The sequence below is a fragment of the Rhincodon typus genome, chromosome 9, assembly GCF_021869965.1.
Source record: "Rhincodon typus isolate 14 chromosome 9, sRhiTyp1.1, whole genome shotgun sequence".
Classification (NCBI taxonomy): domain Eukaryota; kingdom Metazoa; phylum Chordata; class Chondrichthyes; order Orectolobiformes; family Rhincodontidae; genus Rhincodon; species Rhincodon typus.
In genome coordinates this window covers 70,171,639-70,183,836 of record NC_063340.1, presented here as the reverse complement: position 1 = coordinate 70,183,836, position 12,198 = coordinate 70,171,639, and the positions used below count along the sequence as shown (strand labels likewise).

General features: G+C 38.4%; 1 protein-coding gene across 1 annotated transcript in view; it reads left to right on the top strand.

Moving 5' to 3' along the window:
* Positions 1-12,198, top strand: part of LOC109938368 (ALK tyrosine kinase receptor-like) — a 532,290-nt gene that overhangs the window by 400,867 nt on the left and 119,225 nt on the right. The window contains exon 11 of the mRNA XM_048601345.1: positions 11,800-11,931. Within this exon, the coding sequence (XP_048457302.1) occupies positions 11,800-11,931 (132 nt within the window). The remainder of the gene's footprint in view (positions 1-11,799; positions 11,932-12,198) is intronic.

Below are 12,198 nucleotides of genomic sequence, written 5' to 3'. Positions count from 1 at the left end.
CAAACAGACTATTTAAAAAAAAGTAGCCTTACCAAATCAGCGCTCAGAACCTTTTTTTTTGGTTAGAGGAGGAGGATGGGTGGGAGACACTACCTAGTGAGTGTTTCGGGTAAAGCAACCGCCCAAATATATTACCTCACTTACTCACTCCAAAAATGGAGTCATGCGAGGTAAGACTTTTATAATCGAAAAGCTCACCTTCCCAGGCTGCCCTCGCGCTTCCTCCCGGACTCCCGCCGCTGAAACAACTGAAATATAAGAAGAAGGTAGCCTAGACCCTAATTTTTTTCTTATTTTAAAGGTAAATGTAAGGCATTGCATTCTAGATGCAATTTAATTAGTGAAACTGCTCAACGTTAAGCAAAATACACTTTATTTGTACGCTACAGTTAAAATATAAAAATAACAGAATTGGCTTAACTGTAACTCTATCAAAATGCTTAACAAAATAATGGGTCAGTGTCGACTCATTGGGCCAAATGGCCTGCTTCTGCACTGTAGGATTCCAATTATGACCTTTCTCAGGTCATTTCGATATTCCTCTGCAAGGTAATTCAATAATTTGCCCCAATATTCGAGAACTTCCTCATTATCCAATTTAATTTGAGGAATGTCCAATTTAGAATTGTATTAATTACTACTCATGAACTGTTTCAATATAATTACATCTCATAAACACACCTTTGACAAAGGCAGTTCAGTAAAAAGGATTGTCTCACATGCAATTCTAGCAGCAAAAAGAGAACCCAAGCTTTCTGTTGTAACAGAGAGAGGAATAAAAGCTTTCACATCCAGTTTCAAGACCCCAGCAACTGCAGAAAGCGAAAACTAAAAACCCTGGTTCTGTGGAAGCTTTCACCCAACCATTCAGGTTGGTTCTAGAGTTCCAAGTTTAAAAAAAAGGCCCCAAGGCCTCACAAGCTGTTTACTCTGTTGACTGTGAACAGATTGCTTGTCAGCTCTGTGTCAAACTTTCTTCATAAAAAATGGACAAAATACACCTCTTAAATCTATAGTATCATCACAGGGATAAGTAGTGAAGAAAAGACAGCATTTGATATGATACTTTCTGAATAACATAGGTTGATTTTCTCTTCTCCTTTGACAGATTGACTTTCGATGTTTACGTCTGTAAGGATGTTGCTTAATTGAAACAGCATTTCCTATATGAACATGATGTATCATCAGATTAGTACTTCCAAACAACGAAAACAAAGTTGCTGGAAAAGCTCAGCAGGTCTGGCAGCATCTATGAAGGAGAAAACCGAGTTAACGTTTCGCGTCCGTAGGAAGGGTCACCGGACCCGAAACGTTAACTCTGTTTTCTCCTTCACAGATGCTACCAGACCTCCTGAGCTTTTCCAGCAACTTTGTTTTTGTTCCTGATTTACAGCATCTGCAGTTCTTTTGGTTTTTATTTAGTACTTCCAAATTTGTTCCCACATCTGTCCCCATGTGATTATGATGAGGTGGCACAGTGGCTCAGTGGTTAGCATTGCTGTCTCACAGCACCAGGGATACAGGTTTGATTCCGGCCTTAGGCGACTGTCTGTGTGGAGTTTGCAAATTCTCCCTGTATCTGCGTGGGATTCCTGTGGGTGCTCTGGTTTCCTCCCACAGTCCAAAGATGTACAGGTTAGGTGGCTTAGCCATGCTAAATGGCCCATAGTGTCAAGGGATGTGCAAGCTAGATGGACTAGCCATGGGAGTTACAGGGAAGTGTTGGGTGGGGTGGGATGCTATTCGGTGGACCAGTGTAGACTCGATGGGGCAAATGGCCTGCTTCCACACAGTAGGGATTCTGTGATTCAAATCCATGAACTTTTTCAGGTCATTTCAATTTTCCTCTGGAAGGTAATTCAATAATTTATCCCAATTTTTGAAAATTTCCTCATTATCCAATTTAATTTGAGGAAAGTCTAAATCAGAATCATCTGAACTTGGTTCTTCACCACTGTGTTGTAGCCAGCAATACATTCTTCTTTTGCTTTCCTTCCCGATCAAAATACATTCTGAGTATATTACATGACACAATCTGTGAGATTTCTTTCTATCTGGCATTCATATCAAATAATTCACCTCGTTCAATTTTCTTAAATAAGCCCCAATAAATCTTGCCTTTAAAGGTTCACCTACCACTGGGAGTAACATTGACACTTTATCTCCACTAACAAAATTACAATTTTTTAATGTCATGTCTGCTTCCTGTTTCATCACATGCTGTGCTACTTTCAAATGCTGTCTCGTCAATTCATCTGCTCTATTTAATCTTTCCCTAAAAATTTGACACATAGTACAAATGTGTGGTCTCTGAACTCTGACTCACCAATTGCTCCTCAATTATTTTCAGTGCCCCTCTCAGTTCATGCCCAAAAACTAATTCAAATGGACTAAAATTCATTTGGTGCATCCCTAATTGCAAAAAAATGCAAATAGAATCTTTTATCCCAATATCTCAGTATGGTCTTTAAAGTTTGATGCTACCAGTCTAATGCTCCCTTCGATTCTGGATGGTATGCAGTGGATTTGAATTGTTTCATTCCAAAGATATCCACAACTTCCCTGAATAATTTCAATATAAAGTTCTACACTTGATCCTATTATATTTCAGTGGGTATTGCATGTCTAGCAAAAAGACTGAGTAACTCTTCTACAATCCTTTTAGACATGATACTGCATAATGGAATGGCCTCTGGAAATCTAGTAGACACATTCATTATAGTCAACAAATTCTGTTCCCACTTTTTATTTTAGATTGGGGTCCTGCGCAAACAAGTAAGACTCTTGTAAAAGGTTCTTCAAATGCAGGAATGGGTATTAAAGGTACTTGTTTTATCACTGCCTGAAGTTTTCCAATTATCTGACACATGTCCTGTCTGGCACATCTTTATGCAGTCCAGGCCAGTAAAAATGTTTTTGTATTTTGTTTTGAGTTTTCCCTACTCCCAAATGATCTCCTACTAGTAATACTTGTGCTACCCGCAACACCTCCTTTCTGTCACCCACTAGTAATACAACTTGACGAATTTCTGTCCATTTTGCATCCACCTGAATAGGTAATGGTGTCCATTTCCTCATCAAGACATCATTTTTAAGATAGTAACATTCTGCGATACACTCAGATTCTTCTTCAGTGTACATGTTTTGATATAACTGCTTTAGTCTTTCATCTTTTTGTTGTAATTCAACTAATCTCCCTCAACTAAAATTATCCACTTTGTCATCTATGTGTTCTTTTATTCTCAACCATTTGACCAAACATAGTTTCTGATAATTGAATTTCAACTTCCCTTATCTTTATTCCTTGATTTCTCCTCCTGTTTCAACCTGTGGCTTTGTGATCTTATTGCCACACAGTCAGGAAAAATTCCAGGATATACTTCCTGTAACATATCAGTTGCCTGATTTTCCACTGGCTTTTCAACAACAGTAGGTATCACTCCCACCTGTGATCCTATTATAACATTCCCAAGGATAAACGGTACTTCCAGAACCGAGAATTTCTCTATTATGCCTACCACCACTTCACCACTTTTCACCGTACCCTCCAACCTCACCTTATATAATGGAACACTGCTGTTCTCATCATGAATTTCAATTATTACTACTTCTTCTGCAATAGCTTTTCTGAATTACCTATCATCTCATCTCTAACTATCAAAGATTGACTTGCTCCTGTATCTGTTAAAATTTAAGTTTCTTGACCTACTCCTCCTGCCATGCATGGGTAAACCCTACCCCCACAAGTAAATTCTTTAAAGAGATCTGGCACTTACTTTTCCACCAATCCCTGACCAGGTTGCACATTCTAATGCAGCTTTTTTGCTTCCACTAGGATTTCCATTACCACTTCAACAAAACTCACTGGCTTATCCTGCTTTCCCACATCCGTCTTCCCAGTGCTTTTTCTAAGCCACCAGCATAGTGATTTCATATGGCTTCACTTGTTACAGTGAAGACAGCTGAGCTTTTCATTTCTCTTTCCCCTTCATGGGATTCCTTTTTACCCTGCAGTAAACTATCTTTACTGTCTTCATTGAGATCTCTTTTTCCCTTACCACCAGAGGATTCCTCTTTACCCCAATTTCCATCCCTCACAGATTGAGGAAGCTAAACTTCAATTTATGAGCCAATTTATAATCATTGGCCATTTCCGCTACTAATCTTACAGTTTTAACTCTATACTCTTCTGCATGAGTTCTCACTAATTCTCACAACTAGGAGTTCTCACTTCAGGAAGTGAATTTTTGAACTCCACCAAAATAATCATTTCTCTAAGAGTGTCATATGTTTGACATATTTCCAATGCCCTTATTCATCTCTCAAAATTACTTTGTTTGATCCTTTCAAACTCAATGTACGTTTGACCAGGTTCCCACCTCAGATTCCTAAAACATTGTCTGTAGGCTTCTGGCACAAGTTCATATGCACTTAAAATGGCTTTTCTCACCTCCTCATACTCCCCAGATACCTCCTCTGATAGTGATGCAAATACCTCACTAGCTCTACCTACCAACGTTGTTTGGATGAACAATTTCCACATGGTCACTGGCCATTTCATTTGTTTAGCCACTTTCTCAAATGAAATGGAAAAGGCTTCTGCATCCTTATCGTTGAACTTAGGCAATGCTAGGATATATTTAAACAGATCCCCAACAGGCCTTTGGCTATGATGGGATTGTTTTCCATCAATGTCCTCATGACTACTCCTACCTTTCACTTCAAGTCATTTTAAGTCGACTTTGAGTTTTCCAAACTCCAAAGTTCAAAATCCCTGCTTGGGCTTATTCTCTATTTCTGCTTTTCTTCTGCTTTCAATCGTCATGCAAACTGTTTCATTCCCGTTTCATTTTCAAGCTTCTTCATTTGCCATTCCCAAAGATTCTGATGGCATTTCCGGCAATTGTAAATGTCTAGCTATTTGCTAAAATGACCTCCTCTTCTCACACAGACAAAAGCAACCCCAACTCCAGTTTGTCTGCCAATTCCAAAAGCTTTGCTTTGCTCACTCTTTGTAAAACTCCCGAAGTGACTTCTCCCACCCCCAGGAAACTCTCAGTGACTGAAAGAGCTGTTACTACACAAAGCACAGCGTACTTAAACCACCCAAAATAAAAGACACCACACTCACCAGCCACTGCCTTTGAGTCCAATAATCATAACCCCAACCTGGAATTAGAGATTTTGATCCTGACAAGAGCCCCAATTTGTTAAGGACCAAACCAAACCTCCTGAAAATATATTCAGAAGATGGCCTAGACCCTAACTTTTCTCATTTTAGAGGTAAGTGTAAGGCATTGCATTTCAGTTGCAACCTGATTTGTCAAACTACTTGAAGTTAAGAAAAACACGCCTTATTTTTACTCTACAGTTAAAATGCAGGCAAAATAAAAATAAAAGAACTGGGCTTAACTGTAATTCAATCAAAATGCCTAACAAAATCATATATATGCTAACAACTACTAATTAACTGTTCCAGTATAGTAACATCCCATAAACACACCCTTGACAAAGACAAATTCAGTAAAATAGATTGTCTCACATGCAATTCGAGCAACAGGAAGGGAGCCCCAACTTTTAACTGTAACAGAAAGGGGAATAAGAGCTTTCACATCCAGCTTGAAGACCCCAACAACTGCAGAAAGTGAAAACTAAAATTCCTGGTTCTGTGGGAGCTTGACCACACCCATTCTATTGTTCCAACTTCAAAAAAAAAACCCATGGCCTCGCAAGCTGTTTACTTTCTTGGCTTTGAGCAGTCTGTTTGGAACCTCTGTCTCAATCTTTCTTCATTAAAAATAAAACCAGGACAGAATACACCAGAAATCTCCAGGCACCACTATAGCCAAGAGTCCAGGCCCAGGCCTACTATTACCAGGAACCCCCACTTCGGCACCAAGTTCCTGGTCTCAACAGCATCAGTGTGGGGAAGCAGTAAATCCAATCATGTCTCAGAAAAGTAAAGTGCGATAGAGCGATAATCAGAATACAGGTTGTTGTCGCATGCCTTCCGGTCAGAACCTCTATTATAATGAAGCGTACAACATTAAAGTGGCATTTCTTAATGCTTTATGCGTCAGTTACTAGTCAACATATTGGTAACCAGTTTATTCCTTCTAAGGGTTAAGAAGCTCACTGTTCAATCTTAACATTTCAATCCGTGGTAATGGTAATCATTTTTATGATTCATTACTGAAGTGTATAAACTGTAGGCTTCTGGAAAGAAATTTCCAAAGCTCACATTTCATCATTCTTAAAGAACCTCAGTGAATGCATTGCTATCCATATCAGTTTACAGTGTGTATTTTGTTCTATAAAGCAATATTCATAAGACCTCTCAACTGCTTATGTACAAACAGATCATTTATAGGAAAAGCTGAGGGTGATAATATTATAATCAATTGAATGAATTTGAAATTGATGTAGTTTTCACACAAGTGTTATAAATATGTACCTACATTTCAGTGTTTCCTCATAAACCAATGTGTTAGCTTTCAATATCTGTCAATTTAGGGATTGGTGCTCATAATAGAACCTAAGAACTACTTACATTGCAATTCCCTTTTTCGGTTATCCTGAATGGATTTGCTACTCCCTACGTCTCTTGTCCTACGCAATTTTGTACTCGTACAGTATTGAAAAATGCAGGATTCAACTCTGTCCTCTCTCTACCTTTTGTTCTAAACACAACACCTTGGATCAACACTTTGGGTTATGGTTTTGTGCTATTGCTTCAGTGCCAGATTCAAAGAATGGTCCTGGCTGTGCACTGTGTAAGGAACATTCAGCATCTTGAATTGTTCAGGTAATAGCCACAGAGCACTCTTATCATCGAGTTATGCACAACAGACAGAATCTCAAAGCTAGAGGATGAATAGAAGGCAGTCAAGTTTGCAAGGAACTGCAGCCTGCTTTTGCAAGTAAAGGAGAGAGGGGGTGTCACTCACTCAGCAACATTCATAATTTTCTTTTAAAAGAATTGCCACAGCTGCTAGACCACCATCATGGATGGGGTTCTCTGTAACCAGGCACTTATGATGGCAGCTGTGGGCGGGCAAGTGGAGAGCGCCACTTTCCTGGAGGGCAGACCAATGGGAGACAGATCGCAGTAGATGGCCTAGTTCCCAATATGATAGGGATCCACAGATCATCTGGAAAAATCTAGTTCTTTTTTGATGATTGGCATTCATTAGCCTTTGACTTACCTAATTGACTGTGCCATGCAAAGGTGGCACCTTCTTTCCCACTGCGGGAAATGGTTCAGGGTATGGTGGTGTGCCTATAGTTCCATCCACCTATCTCTGTGCATACCCTCTTATAATCGTATACATTCTGGCCTTGGTCTTCAATTGTTTTAGGCCATTCCTATAATTGTGTGTTTTCTGACATATACATTTAGATTATCAGGAAATAGATCTATATCTTTGTTTTTTTTGACTGAACACTTCGCAAAGTGAAAGAGACTATGTACAGTATGGAAAATGTTACATTTGCAAAGAAAAAGGATCTTTTTGAACCAAAGTCACTCAGCATACAATATTTTCAGAGAGAGGTCACATGACCCAGTCTGTGACTATAGTAAAACTATTGAGTTTGAACAGTCAGATAGATAACTAGCCTGCAGCAACTGCCTTTGCCCTCTCACTCTTCTCTGAAACCATGTTCATCAACATTTGTAGGAGGCTTCATAAAGGGAGAATTCAGAATTTGCCACCATTGTCTCTCGAGTGTGTGTGTTTGCGTGCATGTGTGTCCGTGTCCACATTTGTGTGTCTCTGTGAATGCATGTGTTCATGTGCCCATGTGTGTGTGTGTGTGTGTGTGTGTTTGTCTTTCCAAAAGTGTGCTGTATAAATTCCAAGGTAACTATCTCTGTATAAATTCCTACAGTTTATACATTTGGAAGTACTGGTTGCAAGTGTGTATCCCATAAATCTAAAGTGGAGTGTTCAGAGCTGCTTTAGCAAATGGGCCATGAGTAAAAAGTTATTTTGTGTTAACTCAAATGCCTGGATTTTTGTTTTATTCATTATAGGATGTGGGCATTGTTGGATAGGGAAGTATTTACTACCCTTGAGAAGGTCATGATGAGCCCTTCTTAAACCATTGCAGTCCTTGGGGTTTAGTTGAGAAGGATATTGACCCAATGACCATGAAGGGGCAATAATATAGTTTCAAGTCAGGAAACTGCGTGGTTTGGAGGAGAACTGGGAGCCACATACCGTATATGCCCGCCTTTACCCATCATGATGCAGTCTTTGCAAATTTGGAAGGTGCTATGAAAGGAAACTTATCTGAATAATCAGAACTTTGAAACCAAAGATTGAAGAAATCCTGTTGCTGATTTCGACCTGTGTTTCTTTATCCCAGTATTTTCTTATATGAAGCACCTTGGAACGTCACCAGGAGGATCTGCTGAGCTCAGCACTCTTAATCTATCTGTTTTTACCTTTGTTGATCTGACTCCCCTGCAGCTCAGTGATGCTTTAGGTAATGACAGTTTTTAAGTGCTAATGAATAAAACATTTCGATGATTCCCCTGTCTGCACCAAACTCCCTCGGCTGACTTTTGGAATTGAGGTATTGCTGCATTTTTATGACCCCCTTGTTCAGGTTAGCATTCTATTTTAGATTTGGTGCTTCAGCAAATCAGTGATCTCAGCTCCTTTTCATTTTATACTCCTGGGATTAATGTATGTATATTTGTGTTCTTTTTTTGATGATTTAAGACCTCGGCTTAAGTCTTTCTTTCTCACTATACCATTTCTTCGTTTTGCCAAGGTATGTGCAATCACTGAACAATGCAGAAGACCAATTATTCCAACTCCAGTGCTGTCCCTCAAGGCACGGGCAAGTGCAGTGTACCATACAATGGATAGTCAGTTATTTCTAAATCTTGCATGATTTCTCTCTTCCTAACATTAATATCCTTGTTAGCTCTTCAAAGATATGGAGCTCCTTAAATAGCACCCCCAAGCTTTTCTTCCAACCTATAAACATACAATCTTTTAAAGCCTAATTCACATCAATCAATTTATACTTGCCGATCTATGTAATCTCCCTTGACGCTTACTTTCAATTTGGGCCTGATCCTGTGTCCAAGTATCTCAAGGTGAACAATATTAGTCTAAGGTAAATCTTTTTTCCCTAGAGAGAAGCAACAGGTTTTCTGCATTTGCAGCTTCCACTACAAAATATCATGCAGGCTGTTGTGTATACTGGTAGTGTCCCTACCTCTGAGCCATGAGACCTGAGTTCAAGTCCCACCTACTCCAGAGGTGTATAATAACATCTCTGAACAGGTTAACTAGAAAAATAGGCTAAGCAAAATAAAGTAGAAAATATCATGCAAGCTGCTGTGTATACTGGAGTATCCCTACCTCTGAGCCAGGAGACCTGGGTTCAAGTCCCACCTGCTGCAGTAGTGTGTAATAATGCCTCTGAACAGTTTGGTTAGAAAATACCTTGCAAGTAACACAGCTGAGGTTAGAAGCTGGACAGGCCAATGTTTTTTCCTTCCTTTCCATTCATTATCATTGTGTGATTTCAGTTCATTTGATACAGAAAACACCACTCCACTGTTTTTTTCCATTTCTCACTGATTTCTTCATCCGTTTTGTTTTAAAATATTCCTTTCGCTTTGCAATCAATATAGCACCATTGCTTTTTTTATATATTTATAGAGTTATAAACTATCCCAATCCAGTTAAGCATGAAATCAGTCACCAACACCTTTTTTTTTGATAATGGATTTATTGACAAGATGCAGCAATACAAATGTCTGCTGTCTTTGTACCAGCTCTGTGGTTCAGCAGTCCCTTTTTCTAAGTGTTCTAATTAATTAATGAATTACTTAATGCCCTTTACTTCTGCATCTTAACAGCACAATTCACATATTTTCTGCGTTGTGAAGGCAGGAATTTGTGGATAATCAAGCCCAAATATGCCACTGGTTACACCATTTGTGTAAATTTGGATAATCAAGCCCAAATATGCCACTGGTTACACCATTTGTGTAAATATGTTGATTCAATTACTAAAATGGCCAATTGCTTCTCCTTAGTACCACTATAAAAGATAAAAGAAATGGGTTTCTTTAATGAACTCAAAATAATCTACTTATTATGAACAAGATCATTCTTAAAACAAGTGTCAAACTCTGATCAACACCCAAGCTAGAATCCAGAATTAGAAGTATATTACCTTAATCCCACATACAGATATGCTCACACAACACAAAAGACAAATCTCTGCAGAATTTTTTTAAATAAATGGCAACGTGCAAACGAAAGAAAACAATCCCATCAGGTCAAAGGATAAAATGTGATGATTTGTCACATCTGTAGAATTTTCAGTTGATAAAGCTGAATCTGTTGACAATTAGTGATAGATGACCATTTCTGATTCCACCCAACTTGAATTTGAGTTTCTGAGAATTGGACATGGCCCACTACATAGGGCTTTGCCAGGTAGACAGAAATACTGCTGTTTTGAAAATCTAACAGGAACTTAAGAAACAGGATTTCAGGAGAGGATCTCACAGTTTCAAAGATGTCATCTTCTGATAGCTGGGTCTGTGGAACAGAACTTTAATTCTGGAGAGAGTTCTTAATCAATCATTGGCGTAGGGACACCTATACCTCTCAAAACCACGTTTTTCAATAATTAAGAAATAAATCCCATCTCTTATCTACTTGAAAGGTTTGCTTAGCTATTTCTCAAGTCACTTGATTTCCAGTAAAATGAAGGGTAGCTTACAGAACACATTAAACCGTGGATGTCAGTCTATAAGAAATCACATGGTAACATTTTACATGTCCAAATTGTTCAAATTCTTCTCAGTTTTTTTCAGAATATAAATGAGTTTTTTTTAAATTAACATAAACTTGTGATGTATCAGTCCCTGTTAGAGCATGTTGAGCTCTGATGTTCTGGATCCTTTGCATCCTCCTCAGTAATGCAGCTATGTACACTGCCCACCCTCCCATCTTTTTGTAAGCATACTGTATATGCTGTTTATTTATCATGTAACATTCCAGCTTTATTGATTTGATTTGATTTATTATTGTCACATGTATCTAAATACACGGAAAAGATTTGTTTTGCATGCAATACAGGCATATCATACCATACAAAGTGCATAAGGGCAATAGAACACAGTGAAAGTTACAATATTACGGATGCAGAGAAGGTGCATAAAGAGCGAGGTCAACATTACATTTGAAATTTGAAAGGTCCGTTCAGAAGTCTAATAAAAGCAGAGAAGAACCATTCTTGAATCTGTTGGTCTGTGTGTGTCTAGCTTGGATTTAATTACTGTTAAAGATTTATTTATTTTCACATATGAATTAAAAAGACACCTCTCTACACCCCTCATGATTTTATGAACGTCTACAAGGTCACCTCTCAACCTCCTACACTTAACTCATATGTGAAAATAAATAAATCTTTAACAGTAATTAAATCCAAGCTAAAGTTCACTTTGTGATATTGAGGTGAAACCAAACTGATATTGGTACAATGAGCTTCCAGTTTAGAGTTTTAAGAACAAAAGACTAGTGTATACCCTGAGTACAATTTTCTAAAGATGTCAATGACTGAGGCCAAGATGTATGTTAGTTGATGCTTGCTAATTTGCTTTATTGATCATACCATGGTCAAACCGGAATATCAAATTGGATTTTTAATTTTGTCATATTCTGTGAAACTAATTATTACTGTTAGGTTTATTTCAATAACCCAGATGATGCAGGCACCGTGTATAATTTGTATTGTATCTTTCATTGTTTTATTTTGAAGATAAATCCCACCATCCAGAGTGTTTGCTTGGGAGAGAATAACGTGATTGAGGAGGAGTTAAAAGCAAATGGCAATGTCACCGAGTGGGCAGGAGGTGGAGGAGGAGGTGGAGGAGCCACGTTTATCTTCAAGGTGTGTATTTATGATGGCTTGATTCTTTCTTGTAAAAAAGGCATCGACCATCTTATCAATTAACCTTATACATTTATCAAAATGAGCAAGAATCACAGAATCGCAGAAACTACAGCTTGGAAAGAGACCATTCAGTCCGTTATGTCTGTGCCAGTGACAGTAGCAATCCAGCCCAAACCCGTTTTCTAGCTTCGGTACTACCTTTGTATATTACTGCACTTTACGTATACATGCAAGTTCAAAATCCCAGTTATCAAACAGCCTTAA